General features: G+C 41.4%; 1 protein-coding gene across 1 annotated transcript in view; it reads right to left on the reverse strand.

The window, feature by feature from the left end:
* The window catches only part of GRAMD1C (GRAM domain containing 1C), a 49,767-nt gene extending 27,517 nt beyond the window's left edge, over nt 1–22,250 (reverse strand). The window contains exons 1-5 of the mRNA XM_058045497.1: nt 22,125–22,250; nt 6,326–6,410; nt 3,479–3,582; nt 1,632–1,727; nt 400–480 (exon numbers count right to left, since the gene is read on the reverse strand). Of these exons, the coding sequence (XP_057901480.1) occupies nt 400–480; nt 1,632–1,727; nt 3,479–3,582; nt 6,326–6,410; nt 22,125–22,172 (414 nt within the window). The 5' untranslated portion in view covers nt 22,173–22,250. The remainder of the gene's footprint in view (nt 1–399; nt 481–1,631; nt 1,728–3,478; nt 3,583–6,325; nt 6,411–22,124) is intronic.
* Nucleotides 22,251–27,793: the final 5,543 nt, after the last annotated feature.

Raw genomic sequence — 27,793 nt, forward strand, 5'->3', positions numbered from 1 at the left:
ACTTATCTAATAAGGAGTTTTGGCCTCTTTTCCTTGAAGTTTTCTCTGAGAAAATGTCTTGCCTTTTTGATCACAAATTAGGCATAGAAAATGTGAAGCAAATGCATATCAATTTAGTAACATATGCTTGAGCTCATAGTGAAGAGAAGCATGCAAACGATATGGAAAGACAAAATGCTCCTTCAACAGCAGAGTTGTAGGTGGCAGTCTGAGAAGGAAAAGATGAGAATTTTGTCTGTGATCTAAAGTACAAGGAACCAAAGCAGAACATCAGATTAGAATTCTAAGTCAGAAAAGAAAAGCAAATTCTAGTCTCTTATTCTCCAGACGTACATCTGTCAACATTAGAAAAAGTTGATTTGGCTGCTTAACCACAGGTAGTGTTGCAGACAAGCTTACCTTATCCAGCAACACATTCTGCCACAAACGGAAGATACTGAGGTAGCTTCTGTCTCTTGCACTGAATGATGTGAAGAAAAACTGCAGAAAAAAACAAAGTAAAACATAAGCTCACATGTAGCTATCTTCAGGAATCCCAGAATGCTTCCTTGTATCTCAAATAGCCCAAGGTCATCAGTAACAGCTTGACTCATTTCACATTCAACAAACCTGGGGTCATGTTCCTCAGGTTCCACAGTTTTAATCACTTTCAGTGATGATTTTCCCCAATGTCCACACAGTAAATGAAGACACATGCTGTTCTGGCCATGTCACTACCCTTGGTATAAAGGAAGAGCTCCCTCCTCAACTTAAACACACTTAAATTTTTCCCACAGGAGGTTGAACAAATCAGAAATACATATGCCTGTTTCTCACAGGCCACAGCTATTTCCATTCTTCTGCCCCATAAGCCTTTTACTAACTTTTTCACACAAGATGATGTGAAATTAAAATAATTAAAATAGAAGATCAAATTATATGCATCATTTCAAGTATTAGAATCTTTCCCATTGGAAAGCTGGGGCTTTTTTAGCCAAGAGGTCTCTCTTCCTTGTCAATGAAAGTTAATGCTGGATGAATTGAGAGGGAACAGCCAAATAGGATGAATCACAGTTGCTTCCCAAAGAACAGCTCCAGGTTCACAGTGGAAAGCTCTGTTCTTTGCCAATAATTATTCTTTTTAAAGCATTTATAGAAGAACTACTCACAAAGTGTATTACACATAAGACTCTGCATCATGCTTTTTAGTTTTTCAAATACACACCTAAAAACTTCATTTCCCAGCACATGTTCTGGGGTAAATCTCTCCATTACTCAAAACCCATGACATCACAGTCCTTTTGTTTTCAGTAGTTTTCTTCAAGGAGTACTTGAAATCCAGTGACTTTGATATTTTTCCAGTATGAAGAATACACATTCTGAATTCATGCTTTGAATTAGTTTTCCTTTGAATAGGTGAGACAAACTTTTACTTTCTAGTTACTGTATCAACACCACTAAGGGATTCTGCAGTCAAACTGGAGATGAATTAGCAAGCAAACATGCACAGGGACCAAATCTAAGTCTGCCTTCTAATCCAAATCACATTTAAACATTTGACAGGGAAGTACTTATGCAAATATAGACTAGAACAAGTACTGTGTTCAGGACTCTATCATTTAGCAAGAATATTTTTAAAAACAGATTTTTACCTTCTCTCCTTTTGTTGCTATTTGTATGGCATTTGGAATGAGACGAGCAGTCTTCTCCTTTGTCATGAAAGTTATATCCTTCAAAGCAATAGAAATCTAAGCAGAAACACATTTAATAAGACATATTAAAAATAACTTATGACTAAAAATTTAGAAGTTACAGAACATGCAAGAAGAACTCAAACTAACTCCAAACTCTGGGATGCAATTCAGGCGAGATCACAAAGGCAATTACTGTCTCCATTTGCTGCTTTAACAGCAAGCATTTCAAAGTAGAAGCTGAGGTGACTTAAGAGTCATCTCTTCTTTCACATTGGGGCTGGGGAAGTAAGTGGTTCTTTCTGCTTTTCTTCCACTCCTCCAGCCACAATCCCAACCAAACACAAATCACAGATCTGAAAGTCAATCCCAATCAGGATGCTATACATAAAGCAGGACATAGTCTGTTACCTGAGCTCTCTCATCTATCTCACAGATGTTTACAATATAGTCAATTTTCAAAATTTTATTTGCAGTCTTGTCACTGCAAGAAATTCTGCCTTTCTAGGCACATTTGACTTGTGTATTAGTAGTTGAAATGTTTCTGTTTAGAAGAACATGGTCTGACTGGCTGCAAGAAGCTATTTCCTTCCAGCCTACCCCCCCTCTTCTCTTGAATATAAGGCTGTGCTGCCATTCAGCATAGAGAAAGGAGGAAGGTACAGCTCTAACTTGTTTTTTCCTGTGTGAGCAGGAAGTTCTCCACTTACTCCCTCCCTCTTTGCAATAACACAGCCTGCTAATGAGGTCCCAAACTTGGCTCTATCATGGTAGTTGATGAGCTCAGATTGCCTAAAGCTATTGCTGAAGATATCACCCTGCTAGACAGGCAGAAACAGGTTACCAGGATGTATGCTGTTTTGGATTAAAAAAAAACAAACAATCAGTCTTTGAACAGATTATATATTCAAGACTATAGTTTATTTTTTAATTAATTTTACATCTAAAATAAGACATATTCAATCATCAAATCCATCTGATGAAATTAAGCTTGGTTTTCAGTTAAGTATTTCTACAGCCCCTCATGGGCTTAAATACACAAGCTATTTGGTTTTTGTCCTGTATATTTCAGAGCACTCAAATGTGAGATACTGACTTAAGTTATGAGCAGTCTCATAGTTCACAGAACATTTTGACCTGTCCATCCTCTGTTTGCTAGGTTATCTTAATTTTCTTATTCACTGTTTCATGCAAGTTCTGCAGCAGATGCAACAACTGCATCTGAATGAATAAATTTAAACTCATTAACGTAATCTGATAGAAATAAAGGGCCAACATATCACAAATACCTATCTACCTTTGCTTGTACTGTTCAAAAGCCATAGACCACAATATGAGAACTTGCAGAAGTCATTTATCTATTCCCTTTAGCTATTTTTAGATGCTGATATTTACATGTAAGGCTATGTCAAGTAAGGTTTAATACTGGAGAGTTCTGAATAGGGCAACACCATGTACCATGCCATGCCCCAGGACTTACAGTAGGAGGTTATGTGTTACATTCCTTTATAGGACAATTTCGCATGGTAAGGAAAGGCAAACTGTCATTACCAGAACTAAAAAGCCAGTTTTAGCATAACTCCTAAACTTCTTCTGCTGAATGACAGACTGAACAGGCTTACTTCAGCATTCAGATGCCTCCACTGCTACTCTTATTTTACATCAAGGATTTGAATTTCCACTCAGGGATGCAGGCTCTTTCTTCACAGCCCAGAGTTACTAGTATGATATCTGAGAGACTCTAATCCTATATCCTGAGAGAATAGGACATGGAAAAGGTGGGATTCAAGTGAGCTAAGAGATCTTACTGTGGTCTCCCATCGGAAAATGTTGCTGTGGAAGCAGAGCCAGTTTTCAGAGAGGTACAGGCGTCCTTGCAGCAGGATGTCCTTCTGGAGCGCACAGGCGTAATCTGTGTACAGAGAGCAAGAGCAAGTTACTCACCCACTGACTGCAGCACAGCTCACCCAAACCTGTTAACTGAAATGAAATGGGTATTACAATACAATAAAAAGCCATTTCTTTCACTTTTAAGAAGTCTACAAAGGCAGACTTGTACTGGCTTGCATCCAGACCATTGCTCTGGGAACAGCCCAAAGCCAGAGCTGATGGTACATCCATGTGAGGACAGCATTCCATCTATGTATTCCATCCCCTGTGTACTATCTTAGGTTTTCAGAGAAGAGGTGTCAGGCAAGACCAGGAGTATATGGGAGAAGTATTCATTAGTCAAACTTCAAAGCATCTAAACAAAATATTTTATAGTAAAACAGATTATACTGTCAACTCCTACATAACAGTAGTTCATGTTGTAGCAAGATAATAGTTTTCTACTAAACAGATCCTTTCACTAGCTAAAACTATCTGCAGAGTGAGACACTAACAGGCAAATTGAAGCTATCCAGTTCTTGAGGCAGGGGGTATTTCCTGAAGTTGACTATCATTTTTATCATTCTGTCTCTGACTGAAACACCCCTATTGAAAAATTGATTTCATCTACAATTTAATTACCCATAATCAGATACCTGCTAAATAAGAACAAGAGCAGAGGATTTAGTTGCATTTCTTAAAAATCTCAGAGCTTTCCCAGTTTCAGAGCCTGAAGATTCAAACAAAAGGAATTTTCAGAAGAACTGCTGCTAGATAATTAAGATGGACTTCTTTGGCGAGGTCCAACCTAAAGAAGGCTACCTAATGTACACAAAATATGCAGAATGTATGTATTGATACAATATATATTAGTGATTTTGCCCTTAGAGGCATCTAATACCTTTATATCTGGTATTGTCTGAGCCAGAATTTTGATTTTGTGTACTACAGGAACATAATTAATAGACTCCTTGTTCAAATATCAAGAACATCAGGAGTCCCCAACATCCTAACTTCAAGCTAAATCTGCATTTACAGAAGCTTTTATTATGATTTTAAAAGTTCTCTAGTGTTTTCCTCCTCAAATAATCAAGCAGAAATAAATTTCCTTATAACAAGAATGAGTCATGTATACAAGCCCTTGGAGATGTAACTACAACTAGAACTACAGAAGCTTAAATCTAAAGAACTAAGTGCATATTTGAGAACTGTCAGATATCAAAATGCTGACAGAGGAAGACAACAGGAGTTTGAAGTTAAGGACTTGAGGAGAGCATTACTAAGAAGCTTGCATCTGACTTCTGTGTTTTTTAGGAGAGGGATTCAGACCTACAGAGGTCATCATTGGGCAACTGATGAGCAATCCCACTCTGACCTACCTACACAAAAGAGAATATCAAAACAGATGGAAGAGATTAGCATTTCTCCTTTTAAGTTTTCACAACTGTAACTTAATATGTTGCTTGAAAACAACATTTTCAGGCAAATTATAATAGCACTCCTTTAAGCTCCCATTTAGAAGCTCTAAGTAATTCCCTAAGAAAATACTATTTTCTATAATATTTACATGCAGTGCTCAGTACAGTGGAATAGTTACTTAATTTTAACAGTTGATTTAAAAACAGAAGCAGTAACAATTCTTTTCATGAACAGCAGCAAGCAGTGGTTTCTCGGAGCACTGCAAAGCCTGGACCAAGTTTCTCTACACCAAGCAAAGGAAGAGCTCCTTGCTTGGAGGATGCAAAAAGTCCTTTCAAGGAAACACTGCTTTTTATAGGGTAAAAGAAATTTATATGAAAGTAGTGGTTTTGCTTCTTATGGAGCAGATTTAGATTAACCCGTTACTAAATCTTTCTCTAAATCCTATGCAGTCCCTTTGAAACTGTGCTTCAGAGTTTGCTCCATGGCTTTCTGCATCAATCCAACAGAAGGAGAAACATCAAAACAATGCTTTGAAGTAATATCCTTTCCTTCTGTTTCACATCCCAACTGAAGTATTTTAAAAATGCATAAGGCATTTCAGAGGATAACTGCCTCTTGAGACTGGAAAAAGACACAGGGATTTAACTGCTTCAGAGCTGTTGCTTGCATACTCCAAGCATACAATAAACAGCCTCTCAATATTCACGTCCTTAAAAGTTGCATAAAATGAGAGATGAACTTGAAACAGTCACAATGCCACTTCTGTATGAAAATATACAGTGTATTTGTTACATAAATACAACACAGGCAGATGATGAAGGGAATAAGGTGCATCACTATGCAAAGGAGGCAGGGTTACACGCTTGCCTTCTTTGGATTCTGCAGTGGAGTGAAAGAGAGCAGGAAAAGGAGTATTTCAGTGCTGAGAAAAGTAATGCATCATAGTTAGATATTCTCTGACACCTGCTTCTTTCCTCTCCCATTCATCTGAAAAATAGTCTTTTAAATTACAACCACCCACGTGTCACTCTGTCCCGGGAGTCACATTAATCAAGGTGCCTTGGGAAGGGGTATTAATTCCAGGGAGCAAGGGGAAAGCTTTTTCTAAAGATGATCTACCTAGTTAACAGGGTCTCAGAAACAACATCCCTTTTTTTATTTTTCCCACAAAGCAGGCAGTAGAAGAGAGAAGTATGGACCTGGCTTTCCTTGAAAGTATTTTTTGCTAGTTCAAAGACAGGAGAATAGGGAGTTATCACCTGTAGTCAGAATTTGCCATAAAAAAAACACAAAATGCTTTGACATGACTGCAATCTGAAGTCACCAAACAGAAGACAAAGACTTTTTCTGTGCTTATTTCTTACCTACTATGAGTCTCTCTGAGTCTGGCAGATGAGAAAACTGTCTCTTGAATTCCTCACTCCTATATTTGTAAGTGGAACTTGAGAGCTGCAACAAAGAACAGTAAAAGGTTATGCAAACAGATTTATTTTCAGCCATCAACTGTCTTCACACTGGATGTGTAATTTTATCTTGAAGAACAAATGAACCTCAGAAGAGCAATAAAGAATAGGTGGTATCTAAATGTGATCATCACTGTAACTTTATGCTTACTTATGTAAGAGTATTTATTTGGCATGGGCCAAACTATTCCCTGTATCAGGCCAGATGCCAGTCACAAGGCATTACAGTGCTATGATAGCAACCTGCTCCCCCTATAAGGGGATGAGAGCCCTTCTGGGACTAAATATTCTAGCACAGACCAAGTGAAAAGGCAGCAAGGCCATAACACAGAGGTGACAGAAAAAAAGTCAAGCCCTCATGGAGGCCAATAGAACAAAAGGACCCAACAGAGAACATCAATGTCTGCTTGGAATATTACTTCAGGAATACTTCAATGCACGGGATTTTTCAACAGTTGCTGTAACTAGAACTGTAGGAACAAAGAAAATAGTTTCCTCCAGTAAGAATGAATAGCAGCATCACCATCACTTCTTGATTTTCTGTCATGTTCTACAGTTCACCCCATTTTAAAGAGATCATTGTCTAGGATTTTCTTAAGATTCAAATTGGGCAGTAAACTCACAGCAGAGGACTATCTCAATGGACTTTAACTCCTTACTCCTATAAACCAATGTCCCTGCTCCCATACAAATGAAGAGTTTAGCACCTTCTCCAGAAAATATTCTGCATAGAAGTCCTACTATTCATTTTCAGTTGTAAGAGGATCATTTTTTTTTCCTTAACAGATATTGGACACTTATTTTAGAGGCAGTCTTAACTAAATGCTGTATAAGGCCATGACTCAGCTGGACTAAAACTATTACAGGAAGAAATCACTTTTAAGTGTTCCTAGAACCAGGTATAAATATACTACAAAAGCCTCTTTCACACTTTTTTTTTTTACCTTTCTAAAGATCTTAAGCACATGGATGCTATTCTCTGCTTGAGTCCCCGTATTACTCCAAAACTTGACATTCACCATTAAACCCATCTCCATCATAAGATTAGTTGCTATTTATATTTAGGATGGGGGAAGAAGGAAGAAAGGAGGCAAAGAACTAATTTTGACTGTATGACCTTACTTTAGACACACTCCTGCAGCATCTTAGTTGGCATTATCCTTTCACTATGTTTGTGCTTGTCCAAAAAACCCCAGGACAAAACCAGACTTCTCTTCAGCTTGATGGCCCTTTTAATAAACTAGAACAAATGCACTGCTCCCACCTCCTCAAGATTCCCACATTTTGCTCTTTTTCACTGAGGACATTCCTGCTTCTTGCAGTTCAAAAGTTCCCTGAACACAACCCTACACTTAGATCTTACAATTGTCTGGCATCTTATACTTGAGAACTGAGCTCTTAGGCCACAGCAAGTGCAAGTTCAAGTGCAACCTCAAAGTCAAGTGATCAAGTGCATGTAACATGTGAGAGTGCAAAGTTGCTCTGACACAGATCAGCTCTTAAAAAATAAGTCAATTTACCATCTACACCATGAATAAAAGAAAGTCTATATGTTTGACCTCTGTTTGAGTACATATTTCCTGTCCACTGATATTCTGAGCATTGTAATGCAAAAAGGCAGCAAGGGATGGAGACAGAAAATACATTCACCCCTCCCCTTTTGAGAAAAGTAAACATGAAAGGTTTGGGTGTAGCTAAAGAGAAGCATGTTAGACACGTCTCCTCTAAACTGTAATGCCTCCAGTTATATTTCAGTTATTTCTGTGATTATAAAAACAACATTTGGAAAGCACGTAATCTGCTGAAGTAGGTGGGCTATGGTTTCTTGGCTTGCAACATCCAGCCCTGAAATGCACACTTTTAACTGATCATCCAAAAAAAGCTTCCAATATCTGCATTGCTTTGAAGAAGTCTAGTTCTTTGCAATTACTCTGGAAAGAGACATAGGGAAAAATGAAAAATTAACTCACACCTGTCAAGTTTCCACCTGTAGTTCCAGAGTCCCTATGATTTACACACAGTCCTACCTCAGCTGACTGACGTCTGGACTTGCATTGCCAACACCAGCATACAGGGAATAAAAGAATTAGTTTGCCATGAGAGGAAAAAAAAAGTCACGATTTGTGAAATCATGATTTAGGGAGCAATGCTTTTAAGGAGAAATGTAGTTTCTCAAACATGATGTATACAAGAGCAAAGAGCTACACTGAAGTTCAGCATCTTTGTGGTTATAAGACAAAAGGAATCAAAGAAAAGGGGAGCATCACAGCATCACAGACATATTTATATTAGTGCATGAATCAGCCAGTTCAACAGAAAAAAAGAATCCAGACTCTGGATACTGAGTTTAACTTAGAACTGAAATTTTCTAGAGCATAAAACCTGTTACAGTTTGTCTTAGAAACCCTTGCTAGCATTTAGAAGCGTTGTCATGAGTGACTGGACTATAAGAAAACCTTATTAATGGCAGATTTCTACTGAGCTCCTAGGACACTTAGGCAGAGTCTGCTCTGAATCCTTATCTCATCAGCAGAAAAATGTGAGCACATTGAAACTTGTGAACCTTATATTTTCCCTACTTTGCATGAAAGCTAGCTCACTTAAATATGTACTTTTTACCTACTCAGCAGGTGGCTTGGTGATTGAGAAGAGATCCGTCAACAAACTTGGGAAACAAGAGGGGCAATTTTAACACTATTGGTAACTTTAATTTCCTTAAAGTGAAGAAAACAACACATTTCTATGAATACAGCATCTCTCCTAATCTCTACTATAATGTCCAACATGTGGCAGTATTTGAAGCAGATTGCCACCTCTGAGTTACGAAATCTAGCACCAAATATAAAAAGAGGAAAGGCATAAAACAGGTCGTAGCATGGCACTCACAAGATGAAAACAGCAACTTGTTTTTAATACATACACATTTCTAAGTTTAATTATAAATCATCAGGCAAACACTTGGCCTGAGGATAATCTTAGGCATTTATGGTCATGCTATATTTAATCACCAAGGAAATTATTAAGTGCAGCCAACAATTTATTAGCATTTTTCATCTGAAGCCACAATATAAACCAGAAACCTGTAAAACAGCATCAACAGAAAACCATTTTCAGTGACAACCAAGAAGTTTTACAGAAGACAGTTATGTAAGAACCAGATATTAGAGACACATAAACCAAATTATTCTCATACCTTGTTTGGAAATGGACGGTTCAACTATATAAAGTCATGTTCCAGAAAAACACATGTAAACTTAAATAGAACTAAGCTGAGTTATTTATAGGATAGAAGCCTGGTAAGAAAAACAGATTCCCTGCACATTTACATCTTCAAAGTGTAGCCACTGCAAACAATTTGAGCCATTTAGCAAACTGCAGAGGAAAATTAAGCAACAACTTCTCTCAGGAGTACATCAAAAATCCTAATCATTAGGAAATTATTTGATTGCAGATATCACTAAGCATGCAAATAAGCAATCAACTTCAGCAGAATGGTGTGCACATTTTTTAACAATCACTACTGACAGCAATAATTCTGCATTTGTTTTGTTAGTGTTTTCCCGTTGTTTTGAGACACCACAAAACCCAGGTAACCTGAAGATTTGCATTCTACAGTTGTGACATGCAGCTATGAATTCAACAGCTGAAATCACAGGTAAGTTAAACTTATCAGTAGGGTAATAACTCTCATATCACCTATTTTCAAGAGATGCCTCCCACTGAGCTTCAGCCTCAGAATCAGTTATCACCACAGGCTCAGGGTCCCAGAATCAAACAAGCCCATAAGGAAGCTGCCCAAACTACCATTTCTTTTATGCTCAGAAGCCTCACTTAACCATCAAAATATTGCCCATGGAACTTAAAGCTTTGCTCCTCTGTCTAATATGTAAATCCAAGTCACTAATTCTAAACCCCAAATAGAAGATCATCTGACCATTCCCCAAAGACCTGTACTTTCCTATGACGTTTCTAGACATGGTCAAAAACAAATTTGGAAGTATTAGTGAGGTTACGATAAAAGTACATTTTAACCTTACATAAGCATATTAAAACAAACATTAAGTATTCTGGCAAAAGCTGTTGCATTTCTACTGAATAATAAAACCCTTCTTAGCATCAGGAGAAAGAAAAAGAACACAGTCTCCAGAAGAACAACACCCAGTCAGAGAGAAGTCTGGATTTTATACAGGACTCCTCTATACTGCAAATGTTCTTTAAACGCACCTGATTAGGGGAAGTGAAAGTAGGGAAAAATATCAATCCAAAGCCTACAAAAAAAAAAAAAAAAAAAAAACCAAAAAAACCCCAACAAAAAAACAAACCCCAAAAAGAACCTAAACAAAACATACTAGAGATCCCACTTTCAGTGAAATAGTGAAATTAAAGACTCACTAGGGGAGATGAGAACCAAGTTAACAGCCCTGAATAAAAGCCTCATTTAACAGTGTAAAGGAGACAAACTTGAGACTTCACATACACCAGGACAGATTCAGGCAGACTCCCTTATTATCACAGGAACACTTTCTATGGCACACTGAGAGGATCTCTCCCCTGTAAAAGGTGCCAGGTCTGACAAGCCTTTCCATCACAGAAATGTTGATCCCACTGCAGCCATTTCTCCAGTCCACAAAAGTTCATTAATCATACAATCCGATCTATAATACACAAGCCACAAGTCTCTGGCTTTAAAAGCAGAGCTGCAATGATCAAATTTCTTTTTGGAAAAAAATAAAATATATATTTTACCTTTTAAAATTGAAAGTTACTCTGGATGGAAAAATCCATCCTATCTATGGATAGTTCTTCTGCTAGTATATTTGGTTAACTTCATCTTTAGTTTGTGAATTATTTTTAGATGGTAAGCAAGTTACTCCATATCTCCTTCTGAGGTAGGAATTAAGCTTCTCAAGCCTATCAGCAAAAAGATTGTTCTTTTTCAGACTAATTCTTCTGGCTTTTCTGAATCCTCTCATTTCCAGTGCCCTTCTTGAAAGCTAGATATAGTATTGCAGGAATTACCACAAACATAAATCTGAATCACAGATTGCTTTTAGGCACAGAATCACAGTGAAAGCTCACATCCACATGACTGCCAGTCTGCCTTATCTTTTTGCAGTTACAGGGCACAGTTTCCCAATTCTGTTGACACCAAGCACTAACTAGGCTGTATGTTGGAAGTGTCAGACTTCTTCACTTCATCTTGTTGTACATAAACAATTCAGATCTACTCTGTTATAGTGATCTCCTTTCACTAACCACTTCTTGAAAAAAATTACAAAAAAAACTGTTTAGGAACAATTTTCAATCATTAAGTACTCAAAAGCCTTACTAGCAGTGACTTATGTTCTTTTCTCTCTTGAAGGACAAAAGCATTTAATTTACATGGGGAAAGAACCACTCACAGGACCATGACATTACTTAGGGTGACTTGCTGTCTACTTTGGTTCACTTTTGTTGGTTTTGGGAGGGGTGTTGTGTGTATTTGGGAGTTTTTGGTTGTTGGTTTTATTTAGTAAGGAGATATTTGATCACATCTGCTTATCCACACAGTTGTATTTAATTGATAGGTCATGAGAGGCATGTCAACCAATTAAAAAAAAAAAGAAACCAAGCAACTGTTGCAACTGTTGCCAGGGTTTGCTCAGCCATTGTATTCCTTAGAAGCCTGCTTTTCAAAAGTTCCCATGCTCTCAAGGAAATGTGAACAAGCTCCTAGTCACAACGGGAGGGGGAAATGTTTAGGGACCTACAGATATTTTCCTTACATTCATTATATGCTGTTTTTCCTTCACCCTTACCTGCTGAGGGGGGAGTCTCGTAAGCACAGGGCCATTGGCAGGCACAGGGCTGTGCACTAAAGCCATTATGTGCCCACTCCTGGGGCCCAGCCCCCCTTTTCTTTGTGGAAGCTGAACGAGAAAGGAACTCTAACATTTCTTATTGACCGAGCAGAAAAACAACAGCATCCTCCTTCAGTAGCACCCAGAAGAACTTCGGTGAAAGTATGTCTTTCTTCTGTTGGAAATACAGTATGTATAATTTAAAGAAAGGTCATTCAAATACAGGTCACTGGCAAATACTCCAGCTACTGTATCTTCCAGGGGTTAGTTTCATTGGGGGTGAGGAGAGTTGGGGTGAATAGAGGAGTGAGGGGTGGTAGTTGTGTTTCTTTAAGCCTACGAGACCCCATAAACAAGGCTAAAGACAGAGCCCTAGTTCTCCCAAGATGAGTGTTACCATTCAATAGTTCTCACAATTCTCACACAGGCAGGCACACTGAACATGTTAGGCAGATTATGCCTTGCCAATAACACCAGGAGCTTCCAAAAATCCACATAGAAGGAAACTCCTCAGAACTATTGCATTATGGAGAGCTGCTGAAATACTGGATGCCCACTCAGAAAACATCTGACACTCAGTGTCAAGGAAGTGACTGAAAGAGGTGCTTGTGAAAGGAAGACTATTTCCATTTATTTTGTGGACTGGGTAGAGCACATCAAAGCACTGTCCCACAGGAGTAGCCCAGCTCTCACCAAGTGAGATGGACACCAGTCTCACCAAGCCAGCACTGACCTAGCACATGGTGAAAGCCTGTTTTCCTGAAAAGCAGTTCTGGTCAACTACTGACCAGGGAGACCTGATCACAAATGTTTCCCCATGTAGAAAATGAACCTGGCTGAGCTGGAATACTGCTCACAGAAGGCCTGGTCATTTCCCACACCTCACCAGTCACTGTGTTCCTTCAAGAGCAGGAATGAAGGTCTCATGCTTCAGCTTCCCCTATATGACTATCAAAACAGCCTAGAAAATCCACAACCAAAGTTGCTACAGTTATGATTTTGACAGACAAGAAAATTTAACATCTTATGAAATACTATGCTGCTAACATCAGGTTATATAATTATAACAAAGGTAACATTTTTGTGAATAATTTTAAAATCTGGCATCCTTCCCAAGAAGAAAATTAAAAGACTTAGTGTTGAAAATACAGAGGTATTTCTTCAGAGAACTTTGAGTTGCATAACCAGTTAGAGATTACATTTTTCATGTTCTATAAAAAGAAAACAAGGGAAAAAACCCAAAACAAATTTTAAAAAAATCAAAACACCCAACAAACCAAAACAGTAGAACAGACTGGGAAGAATTTTGTAACAGAGTATTTCAGTTTAGAACATGTGAGGAACTCTCACAAATTTCTCCTGCAAGGTCACACCAGAATTAGCTCATTTTCCCATTTCACTGAAACAGGGTTCAGCTGAAGGTGCTTGGGAAACAAAATTATAACCTTCTTATCAATTATAAGAAAACCTCCTGCCATTACTAGTACTATATCTTTTTTCCTGAAAAACAAGACCTTGGATTGAGAATATCCTCTGCTTATTCTGAAGCAATGGTTTTGTAGTATTCAGTCCTGGTTTTTTTTCTGCAAGTAAGTGTTTTAAAGCATTTTAACAGCGCAGCCAATGTACTTTCATAACAACTCTGATTTGGAGATAAAAATCTCAACCTTGCCATGTACAGTGCAGAGCAAAGCATATGCCCCATTTCAGAATAAAACTGACTGAGACATGAAGCTAATGTAAAGACAGAAGACACACACCCCCTACACATACCTCCTCTAGCTGCCTGCAGCCTGTTCCAAACCATGCAAATCCCTGGCCAAAGCCTCTACAACTCCCCCCTCTCTCACCCACTTGCTCAGAGCTGGTGCTGGCCCCCCTCCAGCAGTGCTAGCTAGCGCTCTGCCAGCCTCTGCTTGCATGCTGCCTTGGAAAACAGGCTGAAACACCCCAGCCTTGCAGAACAGGCACACAAATATTGCAGCAACTGGGCAAGGAAAACTTATGCAGGGGTGACATTTAAGAACTGCCCAGCTCCGACCTAAAACCACCATCACCAAAACTGATTTTGGGAAGCAGACTGCAGTAGCATAAATCACTTCAAGTTCACAGAAGTCCCAAAGGGAACAGCAGAGGAAAAGTACTATCACCAGGGAAACAGCAGCTTGGAAAGAAGCACTTAATGCCTAGCACCCTCTCCTCTCTGCATTGCTGAAGGCTACAATCCATGAACCAGCCTGAAGAGTACATCTGCACCTGGCAGCTCAGCATGGAGCCAAATCAAAACTCAGCCACTGTTCCCTGTTTTAAGTCAGGCTGAGGTTCAGAGCAGGAGCTCAGGACATCAGGGCATGTTTCATGTACACCCAAATTCCCCAAAATGTGTACATTACCAGCCACCCAGAGCTCAGCTCTTCACAGGCACTTAGAGGCAAGGGATGCAGGGTTCTGCATGCCCAACAGATCTCTGCCTGCTCTGAGAGGGGAACAGCAGCCATGCACCTATTCTGCTGTCTTTGCACTGGCTCTCCCTTTCCACCTGCCTTACCTGTCTGCTACATTTTCACAACTAACTACATGGAGTCAGCAGCAGAGAGCCCTCTCCCAGCACAGCCCTACTAAGGAAACTGACAGAAGAACCAGAAAAATGCACGTCAAGGCATTGTAATCACTCGGATTTCAATCTGAAAGTCTGGAAGGAGAAGATAATGGAACAAAAAGAGGTTGTGTTTACAGTCATTTTGCAGCCCCAGCTGCTGGCTAGGGTAAGTAGCTGTCTGCGCACCTAGCTGGGTGGTGGTTTTGAAGGACCTGCAGTTCTGCTGTCAAGATCAGCTACATATGCAAATAGCAGGAACTGGTTTCACCAGAAAAACAAGGTAACTCTTCTGCTTTCCCAAAGCAAAGATAGGATATATCACGGGTAATCTTCCTGTTCTGAAAGGAATAGGAGAATATTGAGAAGTATATCCATACAGAAAAATATTCACTGACAATTTATTTCCATCAGAAAGCCAGTGAGAGGATTCAAAGTGATCTCAGAAAGGCCTTACCAGAGCCTGGGTACCAGTGTGACTCAGGTCTCAAAAATAGCATTAGCACAGACTGTTTTAAGTGCATTTCCTGTTTATAAGATAACACCATCTGCAGCTGATTGAACACCTGAGTGTGGACATTGGCAATTAGCAAGGAGGCTGATTATTTCAGATTCAAAAAGAATTATTTATATAACTGCCACCAGGCACCTATGAGTTTGGATGAAACAAACACTTAGATTTTAAATATGAAAATTAGGTAAAAAATTCAAGAACTTTGGACACTTCCATGGACAAACATCTTCCTCAGTTCTGAATTAGAATTTAAACTGCTTTTAAGAGCTAAGGTGTCCCAATCTCAGATTTATTCAGCATCTTCATCAACACCTCCCTAGCTGGCAATAACATTTTTGAACCTGGTAGTAAAACTATTCCTATAATGCCCCTCACCAGAAACCACATCTCATGTTGCCTCCCCAGAATTAGCACAAGCCAAGTTCACACGGTTCCTAACTGCCAAAGTCCTTCTCATTTTTTAGGGGAAAATGGCGGATCTGTATCTACTGTCTTGACTTCACAAATGCAGCATTCAAGCATTCTTTTTGTTCTATTTTAGTAGTTTTGTCCACCCCATGAAGATTTACCCAAAAAGATAAAGGGTAAATCAAAATACAACCACAAAGTCCTGTAATACACCAACTTCTAAAACAAACAATACAAATAAACCAAGTGTGTTTGGATGAACTCTGCACTACCTTAACACTTAAGTGTACTTGAAGGGAGTTTGTCATCCTCCAGCACAAAGTTACCCTTCTGCTCAAGTCAATCTGTCTACTCTCCAGGCTAATTTTGAGTCTTGTAACTATGTTGTCCAGCTTTCAACAGCCATAAGTGTACTAAGTATTATGATGCAATGGCAATTAAAAGCCCAATCAAGATTATTTCCTTTTGGATAACAAAATACATTCCTTTCTGAACAGCAGTTTCATCTGACTCACATTTGTTTTTATATCACGTGTGTGGAACAAGTAGCCAATGTTATTGGTTAAGAACATCTGTTTTTTCACCTGATCTTCTGCTGCACGCTGCCCAAGTAATCCAAAAAGAGTTCAAACTGCCTGTCTTTAGACTTATTTAATCCATTTAACAGAGACAGGGAAAATCCAGATGTTTTGAGGGTGATGAAAAATGCCTTATACAATAAAGAAACTACAAGACTTAACTTCTCAACTCATCCTCCTTACCTGCAACTAAGTCCCACCAAGATTATGTGATACCAAAGTAGACAAATACAGAAGCAAATGAACAGCACCCTTCAACGAACATTTCCCTCCTTACCCTGCCAGTAAAATCTGTCTCTCTGTAACCGCATCTCTGATCTATATTTAAGTTTAGTAACAGTGCCCAAACAAGGATCAGAAAACAACATCATGAAGGAAACAATCACCATGGTAGTAATTCCCCTTGGTGCCATTTGGTTTTCAGCAACTCATACAAGGAGACATAAATACTTTCAGTCAGGACTACAGTGAAAACCTGAAGGAGCATATTAAACCACAACACTACATGGATAATAATGCAGGAATGACTGTGGCCAATTACATAAACTGCTTTGCTATAAATTACTCTGGTCATCTCATTAAGCCTGCTAGTAGCCCTGCTGCATTTGAAATTCTATGGAAAGTGGCACTCACCAAGCAATTGCCCCAAAACTTCTCCTGGCTGCTGCTAATGACTTAATATACCAAAAAACAATCACATCTTGCACAGTTTTATCTACCTGTCCTCTTTCCTCTCCTTATATACAATTGGTTCACCCATAGCACACCTGAAAAAGACAGTGCTACACCACTATCTGTTTGCAGAAATACAAGCTGTAAATGAACAACTAAGGCCAAAATAAAACTTTAAAAAAATCTTCTTTCCATCTCCTAGAGTTGACTTTTAAAGCTCTCATTCTGCATTAGAGAGTTCCCTTTCATTAAAAGGATATCCATGCAGATTTCCTGAACCATGTTGCCTTTCTTATGGTTTTTCTCCCAGTGGCTAGAAAAAAATAAGTACACCACACAAACCTGAAGTATTTTCTTTCTGACCTTTTATACTTAATCTTCAGGTTCTAGACTAATTTATATGTGTATAGTAATAATTAATATATATAGAACTATCTACTGCTGCAGCTGGCAAAAGCTAATTTTCACAGGGCACCACTGGCAGTCTTTGCTTAGAATTGGTTGAAATTTTATGTCAACCAGATCTACCTCAGTGCTCAGTCTGGAGCTGCATCAACAGCACCAAAGACATTCCCAGCACCAAAAGAAGGGAGAAAACCCCTTTAGCCTAATCACCCATGTTCAAGGGTTGGATACAACTGCAGTCTATCCTCCTACCACGTTAAAATACTGCTGCTGTATAATCAGGGCTATCACAGGGCTGAAAAAAGGTACCTGTTTCTGGAGATTCCAGGCAGGTAAACAAACAACATGACAGTCCTACAACCACAGCAAAAGGTATTTGTACTAAAGCTAGGGCATTTAAAGAAAAACCAACAAACAAACAAAAAAAAAACCCCAAAAAACAAAAGCCCCACCAACAATACACCAAAATGCAGCATTAATGTGCTAAAGAATTTTATTCTCTTTGTAGACCTATAGCAATTAATTTAACCAATTCTCATCCTCCTTAGCAGACTGCTTCATACCAGCAAATAATGAGGAGGCCAAAAATCCTCCTCCAATGTGAAGAGAATTGATGTATCTCCTCCACAACCCAAACATTTGGACGCACAAATAAGAACAACATACCGAGTATATAATGTAAGAGAGCTACTGTCAGAAGGCCTTAAATATCAGCCTCCAAAACAACTCCCACTTCAAGCAGCCCAGTAAGCCATTCCAAGAATGGGGTGAGTCTTCAGAGAAAGGTGGAAGGAAGATTCAAACAACTATAGGTGCAATAAATATTTCATTTAACCCTACCTGTCTTGGGCCCCAAAGGGCCTCAATTTGTATCTGTGCTTCAATAAACTATCTTGCAAATTGTGATACCTATCTGCATCCCTCCTTGTGCAGGTTTGAGTCATATATGCTAACTGTACTCTTGCCATACATATTGTCACACACTCACAGACTAGCTCTTTCTTGTAGAAACCAGATCCATGCATGTAAAAATTCAAAATACTTTCTTCATCTTGTGCAACCTCAGTTGCTTTTATATTATGAAAAGTAAAAGGCTTATTTTCACTGTATCAATTATTTGCCTCTATTTTCAAACTCCTTCACACTGACCAACTCTTTAAACTGGCATCCAACTTGCACTCCAATCAATTGCCTTTTTAAGCCTTTTTTATTATCTTTTTTTCAACACCTTGATATCTCACATTTTCAAATTCCTTAAGAAGCCTCCCAGATACAAGCAATTTTCTGAGATGCTCATTTGATTTCCACTGATTCCACCTACCTTTTCATTCCAAGGGAAGGACTTACTTTTTTAGGTTTTTTCCCATGGGCATTTTTCTTACTGTGAGCATAACATGACCTTTCTTTGACTGTTCATTAATACAAACGAGAGTTCCCAGACACAACATCCTCACTTTTGAGGCAAGGATCCTTTCCATTAGCCTCCTCATTCACCTTTACCTTCTTCACTATGGTAGGAAAATAATTAAAGCTTTCACAGGTTTCTTCTTCCAAGGATATTAAACTGAACCATATGTCAGTATGAAACGCATAAAAAGGTGAATTCAGAATCCTGAGATAGGGATTCCAGACATAATTTCCAATCATCTTTGACTTTCATCATCTATTTGCAGTTGCCAAAACTAGGACTATTTAATCAACTAGAGATAAAAGCTTTACAGTTTCCAGTGGAGAGAGAAAGCCCTGAGATTAAGTTTGTAAGCAATCTTTTTTTCTTCTTCCAATGAGTTTATAGAAGTCCAGCTTTGTCCACCTCCAGGTGAGGGGGGGAAAAAATCCCCAAAAACAAAAACCAAAAGATATCCCAGGACACACCACCAACATTAAAAATAGCAGTCAGTAATACTATCAGTTTAAGAATTGCTAACAGTAACAGAGAAAACTAATTATTTCTCAAAATTATTCAATAAAGATATCCAAAGTATTCTTTTTTTTAAGAGAGAAGAAAAATTCCACATAGGAGGATACTCTTCTTCCCTGCCCGATAGCTTTTTGTCTACCCTTCCTTCTCCCCACTCACCATAGCCAGGAGAGAGATTGTGTCCCAGAGGCTGTCAACCCCAGCCTGCTGCTAATTACATGTGCTCACAGCACCTATTGTGCATGCATGATACCTGGCCTGACTTCCAGAGGCATGGCACAACTGCCTACTCCCACTCAATCCATGAAAAATTGAAGTCAAACCAGCCAGGCTCTAACAGCCACATCTGGTTTCTATCATCAGCAAAACAAGAGTATATCACCCTCAGAAGAAATGAACCCTTGGAGCACACCTAAGTTGCTGGAAACACGCAGCCTCTCCAAGCAAATAACCCTGGCAACAAAGCTGATCCCTGGATGCTACCAGAGGCTAGTTCTGCTGTTGTAGCAATTCCTCCATTCTACTGACTCAAGAGTGAGAACAAGCATAACAGGTCCTGCCACAGGACACTAAGATCACCTTTGTCAAATGTTAGTGACACATACCTCACACACTGCCTTCCATGCTGTCACCTACACATTTACTATGACTCAATTCAGGGAGATTTAACAATTTGGTTTAATAGTCAGCAGTTGATCATCAACCATGCAAGTTATTGAAACATCTTCTGTCAAGAGCAAGGAGAGATGCCAATAACATTTTAAATAGAATTAATTAATTTTCATCTTGAATTTGTGATTTCCCGGTTCTTGCTGCTTTACAATTCAGTTGCCTTGAGGCTGAGAAAATAAGCACCATGGCTTCCTGCAAGCAGACTGGTACAGCTTTTAAAACTAATCAGCGACAGACGGTAAGGCTACATTTCCAGCCACAGCATTACCTTACAAGAGGGAAGTATTTGCGCAATTACTTTGTTTTAACTGCAAGGTCATGTTTGCAGAGCCAGATAAACACCAACATCAAACACATACTAAGGTCTTGGAGTATAAATAAGACAGAAGATAATCATTTAATAATAGTGAAAAACACCCCAGGCAGCAGCTGCGACTGCATTGAAGGATCCCACTCTCCTGAAAAGAAACTTCAAGCCTTCAGCACATGTCTCAAACCTAAAAGTGCAAAGCCAGTAGCACATCTACATTCTCCACATAGAATACTCTAATAACTTTATTTTAAATCACCAGGCTTATCAAGGAAACACTGGGTTGTTAACTGCAGGTCCAACAGCCTGGCACCAAGACCTGAATAAGTTTATTCCTCTCACAAAATACCACCTGCATTAGTGGTTGTATACAAACCAAGCTTGCACAATCCAACGTGCCACCTAACAAGAACATAGCTGGCAGTTGCACTGTCTGCACAGCACGACGTCCTATGGACTCAAGTACCAACACAGCTGGGCACAGGCAGGACAGCCCTGGATCATCCTTGTTTCTGCAAGGATAGTGAAGAAAATACTGAACACCCCAAGAACTCACTCTAGCAACACAAGTCTATGACCTGCTGGGATTTCATTAGTCCTGTCCCATTCCATTGGCTCCAGATTACTACTGCATTTTTAAGAGTACACATACATTTGGAGTGGATTTATCCCTATGGCCTGAGGTGCAAAACCAGATGTCATGATCATTAGAACATCTGCTTGTGAAGAGGAGTGAAAACATACAAGCTAGACTTATAAACAAGGAGTTGGAAAATCTGATCCCCTGCTTCTGCTCACAGCTCTGCCATGGACTCCTTTTGGCCTTCACTAGCTACTCAATCTTTCACCTGCTAAGTACAATGAACACTGTGATGACCCTGTCAGGAAAAGGACACAGTGGACCAGATGATGTTCTGTGAGCTGAAGCACAGGGATGTACTGGGGACACCTGATACAGAACCTGAGTCAGACACCCTTCCTCACAGCTCTGGCACTCTGTGTCTCCCACAGGATCAGCTGTTACCTTGCCTGTGGCTCCATGCACACGTGGTCTCCTTCCCTATCAAACAATAACAATCCATGCACCGAATTAACAGCAAAACATACACTCCAAGTCTAGACACACAATTCACCTTCTCTCAAGGCATTAAAAAAAAAACTACCAAAAGAAAAGTACTGAAATAGGCACTTATTATTTATTACACACTATGCTTTCAGTCAGGTATTTCCCCGGAAAGAAAAAAAAAACAAATTACTTATTTTCTGCCTTTTTTATTCACAAAGTCAATTCTTACAGAAAACAGGAAGTTTATTTACTCTTGTGGAAAACAAATATGTTTACTTGACAAAAATGAACACTAGGAACGTAATTCAGAACCACCAACCACCAAGAATCAAAATTCAGTCCTTATGCTTAAAAAGCATCACAGCATCAAAAATGTATTTCTATAGGCATAAGAAACACTGGCATAGGTTGGCTGGCATGAGTTCATGTCATGACCTGAGAGACAGGACTGGGCATAGAAGCCACAAGATCTGTCACTAACTTGATCTGAGACATCAGATAAACAACTTCACCCCCTCTCAGTCTCACCTTACACTTCAGTAAGCCAGTAATGATAAAATTACCTGCCTCACTACATGGGTGGAGAACACTTTAGTAATTCATGACTACAAAGCAACTTGAGAATTGTGGATATAAAACTTGTACATATACACACATATGCAAATTAAAACAGACAGGTATTATATTTATAAATTAAAGCCAAATTAGCAGAGATTACCCAAAAGCTCCAGTCAGCACTCCAGCTATACTGAGCAGGACCCTGCATTTTCTCTGTGCATGAATTAAGAGTCTCCTCTGAATCAGCAAGTAGCTGGTTAATAAGACCATGATCCACTTCATGAACTTCCTGTGAACAAAGAAGTAAGGTATGTAATCCAACAGTGGTGGAGAAAGGTGAAACAAGATGGTTAGTCCATTTAACAGCTGTATATTAAATGAAACCTGACATGGTAGTTTCACCGAGGTGAGTGGCATGGAAACACTTCCACAGACATCTCTTTCATTGGTTTTATTTTGTTCCCCTTAGACTACACTATATTTAATTATATTTTACATTTTTTATCAAAGTATTTTATTTCCAGTGCAGCCCCCCCACCCAACTTGCATGTTGAAGCTGCACAGATATCTAGAACTCAAATAATATCAACACAAGATATTGGTGCCTAACATGCAGCACATCTCAGGAACCTGTGACACCTTTCAGAACTTGAGAGAAGTCATACAGGTGTTTGACTTTTTACCAGAGTACTGACATATATTATTATAATACTGACACATCAAGTGTTTATACTTACTGTTAGTTACACTATAAATTGTACAGAAATACAAACACCTCAGAGACAAGTAATTTGACTCATAACACTATTAAGATAATAAGCAGCACTATTTTCTAATTCTGTAGCACTCTCCACTGTTATCAGTATTCTTCACTTCGGAAGTCAGTTTTACTTTATGAAGGGAAACTGAGCCACGGAATGTCACTTGTGCCATCCCAGCTAGCAAACGGTACAAAACCAGCCCAGGGCCCTAACCAGTAACCCCGCCTGCAGTACCGGATCCGCCGGGCTGAGGTAACGCCGGGTTTCAACTCCAAACCAGCTCAGAACCGAGACCGTGTTGGGCCACCCCGCCCAGCGCTGCCGGGGCCGCGGCCCGGGCTGGAGACAGGCTGCGGAGGGGACAGCGGAGCGAGGCAAAGGCAGAGACACTCCGGGCAGCGTGGGCTGAGAGCCGAGCGGCCCCCGCGGGGCTTTTCCACGCCAACACCCGCACTCGCTGCAACCTCCAGCAGTTGCTGCCCGCCCGCTCCTCCCCACCAAACGCCGGGGCTCAGCCCGGCAGCCCCGCGGCCGCCTCCCCGCCGGCTCTCCCGGGAGCCCAGACCCTCCCTGCGGGGACGCGCGGGGCGTTCGCCGCCCCCCTCATCGGGGCTCCCCGAGGGCCCCCCTGCCCCTGGCCCCGCCTCGCCCCAAAAACTTTGGGGAGGTGGGTGGGGACGGCGGAGCTTCCCAGCGCTGCCCGCGGGGCCGCGCCGCCGCCGCCCGTCCGGGTCCCGCCCGTGCGGCTGCCCGGGAAGGGAGCGGGGCTGCCGCTGCCCGCACCTACCTGGGCGGCCCTCCGCTGGCCCGGGGGGGGCGGCGGGACGGCGGCCGGGGCACGGAGCCCGCCGAAGGGGGGGGCGGGGAGCGCAGAGCTTACCATGGAGGGGGGCGAGGGCCGCGCGGCGCCCGCCAGCTGCCTGCGCGGGGCGCACGGTGGGGCCGCGGCCGCCATTTAAAGGGGCCGGCGCCGGCCGCGCTGCCGGCCCGCGGCGGGAGGAGGTTGTCAGGGACGAGCGGCGCCGCTGCTCCCGAGAAGGGGGAGCCGTCATGGGGGGCGGAGAGCGCTGAGGCGCCTACGGTGCCCTCCTCGCCCGGCCGCGGCAGCGGGTTAACTGGGAAGCCTCCGCGCCGGTGGAAAGTTTAAGGGCTGTAGTAGGAAAAAACTCCCGGCTGCGGGGAGTGAGGGGGGGCAGCGTTCGCTGCCTCCTGCCCGAGGAGAGCCCCGCGCCCGCCGCCCTCCGTGAGCGCAGCCGGTTAAACAGCGCCCGGGCAGCGAAACGGCTCCCAGATCCTGGGTTCCTGGGATTCGACGGAAAACACTGCCGAGAGGCCGCTCCCGGGGACTCCTAGGGGAAGAGGGGAAGGGCCGGCTGCGGGCCGAGCGGAGGATGAGGGGCAGTCGGTGAGGGGCTTTCACCCCAGAAACCCTGGGTCTCAGTTTTGAAGCTGCTGAGCAGCGCCGAGTGGTTCCTGCCCCAATCTCTGAGCACCCGGAGGGCTCCTCAAATCAGGGTACGCAGCCAGAGCGACCATGGCTCCCAGATTTGCACCCTCAGCTCACCTCACAGGAAAAAGGAGAGCCGTGTGATGTGCAAAGAAATCACATTGCTAGGTAGTTGGCTGGTGGATGGATGGATGGATGGATGGATGGATGGATGGATGGATGGATGGATGGATGGATGGATGGATGGATGGATAAAGTATGGATGGGTAAAGTAGCCTGTTGTGTCAATGCTACTTCCTTCTGTTGTCCCCTTTCTCTCTGCCTCTTCCCCGCGAAATGCGTGGAGGCTCCCTTTGGACATATCAGGGTTCTGTGATACCTGCTCACTGCTACATTAGAAAAAGTACCTGAAGTCCCGTGGGTGACTCCCTATTCCATCTGTTGGCCCAGACAGGACAGCATTAATCCAAGTAACTGCTTAATTAAATTTACAAGAGAGTGTAAAAAAGAATGTGTGGTTTGTTTCATTTTTGTTCCTTGCTTTCTTGATATGCACCTGAAACTTGAATTTTGGGGGCTTTTTTAAACAACACTCAGGGTACCAGTTTATTTCTCTTCTTGTCCAAAAACTGAATCATACTGGGTTATTCAAGTGAGAGAAACTTCATGCTCAGCTACTGGCTGCCAGCGACACTAACCAACCTCCTTTGTATTCCCTCAGTTAAAAGCTGGCTGCCCTGGCACTTTGGCTCAGGCATGACCTACTTAATGGAGGATTCACAAGAGAATTGCTAGTTCCGGATGACATGAACATAAATAGCATTTGCAGGAGCAGTGGTGGTATGTCCATGATAACACACTTGAAGGGCTTTTTTGAAACACACCAAGTACTTGCTTTAAATCAGGCAGTGTTTGGATTGCCTTTAGTTCAAATCCATCTTTGCATGCTAACTCCTCTGACACAGTCACAATCAGCACTCTAAACCAGTAACTCAGTCCAAAATCCTCATGATCTGCCAGGTGCCTTCGACTCTACCAGTTGTTCCCTCATCAAACTCTTTATTGTTTTTTACTCCTCTGACTTTTCCTTTCACAATATTTTGGCTTTGCTCACTAACACTTTGGCAGTACTTCCTTCAGAAGACCCTCACAAACTTCCATCTTCCTTTTGAAGTGCTCTGTTGCTCTGCACTTGGTCCCAGTTCCCTTCCTAATATGATTTCTGCCTGGTAATCACAGGCCTTCCCACTCTCCCTAGCCATTTCAGAAAAGTATTTGTCTCCTAGGTTCTTTTAACCATACTCCCTCTAGCCCATCCTCCTTTCACTGCTTCCACTGCTTTGGGATCTGCACACCAAAGCTTAAATGACAATTGGTGACTCCAGGAATGGGCTGTTCTTCTTGACATTGGTCAGCCAAGTTTTGTGAATTAGTTATGGATTCTTTTGGCTTTCAAATGCAAAGAAAAGCAGAAATACTCATGCCTCTCTCAGCTGCATTGTGCTTTAAGAGAAATGGAATTGAGTCTTTACTGGACCCTCAAGCACAATTCCATTACCTGGAGAGCTTTGAAGATATGGATAGAAGACATTAGATAAAGTATGCCATAATCCCTAATCCTGCAGTTGAGGGAAGAGGTGTCGGCCGGATAGTGACAGTAGTCCATGCTTGGTACAGGCATAGCACAGCTGGCAGGGCTGGGTGGTACAGGTGGGGCTTGGAGTTGCTGTAGCTCCTCTCACAGGGTCCTGCTCTGTGTGGGCTTTCTATAAACACAGACTACTTCAGAGCACACCTGCTGGTTTTGCAGATAGGCCGCCCTCTCCAGCAGTTTCCCCCTCCACCCAAGTTGCATAGACAAGCTCTACTTAAATATAAGTAGAGTTTAAGTAGTCAACTTTTGATGAAAAAGGTTTTGTTCTGCACTAAAAAAACACTTTGGGGAATACACTTAACCTGTAAACACCATGTGCGTATAGCCACAAAGATACTGAGTTCCTGAAGTTTCCTTTTGTGGTGCATTAGGGTGATAATGTGGTGCATTAGAGTCTGGCTGTTCAGAAAATTAAGCCAATGCTCTTTGTGTTCTCACCATCACTAGGGAGGGGTTCAGCACAAGAGTGGTCTCCTTTGGAGTATCTGGATATTCTCTACTCAGCCCAAAGTTGTGGTTTATACAAGCCAAAAGCGAAAAACAATTAATTATCTTCCCTCTGCTCTCAGAGCATTTTCAACATGTTCTCAGAGAGAGATCAGAACAGCCGCTGGGGAAATAATTGTTGTCACTTACAATGTGGCTCTCATCCAGGGAGCAGGCAGAGCACTGTGAGCTCAAAGCTGTGGTAACTTTAGTAAGTGTGACATTCACTAGGCAGAATGTGAGGTCCCATTGCTATAATACACACACACATATTTTTTACCCATACTACCAGAGGGAGAGATGGTGAGGCCGTGTACTTCAGCAAACATGGACCAGCACATTGGGAAGCTCTATAGATCTGCAGTCTCTTCATTCATCTTCTTCTTGATGGTGGGTGAGTACTAAACCACCTTCCTTAATTAGAAGAAATACGGGTTGTTCTTGGAAGCTTGGCTTGAGAAGTTCTCTTTATTTTCAAAATGCAACTTTCAATTGTGAGCTTCCTCAGGGTGCAGAGAAATTGTATTTAGTGTTCAGAAAGAGTTTATTTGCCTGTCTTTTCCCAGATGTGTCTCGTCATTCCTAGAAGCTTCATTTCTGTTTTGTTTCTCTGATATATTAGCCACCAGTTATTGTCACAAGGTTCATATTCATATCTATTTGTGAGAGCCAACCTCAGCCCAAGGCAAAAGTCATATAAATTAAAAGCAGCAATGTGCAGTCATTGATCACTTAATCATAGATGTCTGAGAGCTGGATACAGTTTGTAATGCACCTTCATGGCACCAGCATGGTATGAGTGTGAAGCTGAGATCTAAAGCAAACAAAACCATCTGAAAGACAGTAATTTCATCAGGAGAGGATTTTTTTTGTGGGTTGGAAATTGAGCCCTATTTGCCCTCAACCCCTCCTCCAGCTACTGAGTGTGAATGTAGGAGAGGAGGCTAAACTGGAAAGGTAGAATTCTTCACTGACCTCCCCACACCTTTGTGATTTCCCCATGCTGTTGGCAGCTGGCAGAAGAAGCTTGCAGGGCCCCTCGGATTTACTGCAGGCACCAAATTCTTAACTGAGGCTCCAGGACAGGAAGAGAGTGCAGCTGTATTTTGTTCTTTCCTTTTGTCGCCCCAGCCCCTCTAGCCTGCCTTGCGGAATTTCTCACTTAAGGGTCTGATATGGCCCTACACAGGGAAGTATCAACCTGCAGGTTACATGGAGGAGAGGCTGAGGGCTTCGGTAGGTGCCCTATTAGTACCGCCAAATGCAGAGCACATTGCCACATTGCAGGGAGTCCCTGAGAGCTTTCTCCCCTCATGGCTGAAAACTGGATGTGAACTAAGGACTTCATATGACAATGACCTATTAGCTCATCTAATCGTTTGTCCAGGTCTAGACAAGATCATCCATGCTGTATTTCTCTTACCCTGTCTAGCTCAAGTGCTTTCACCACAAAGCCTTGCATTCCTCTCCATGGGCTTGAG

Source organism: Melospiza georgiana, chromosome 2 (genome assembly GCF_028018845.1).
Source record: "Melospiza georgiana isolate bMelGeo1 chromosome 2, bMelGeo1.pri, whole genome shotgun sequence".
Taxonomy (NCBI): Eukaryota; Metazoa; Chordata; class Aves; order Passeriformes; family Passerellidae; genus Melospiza; species Melospiza georgiana.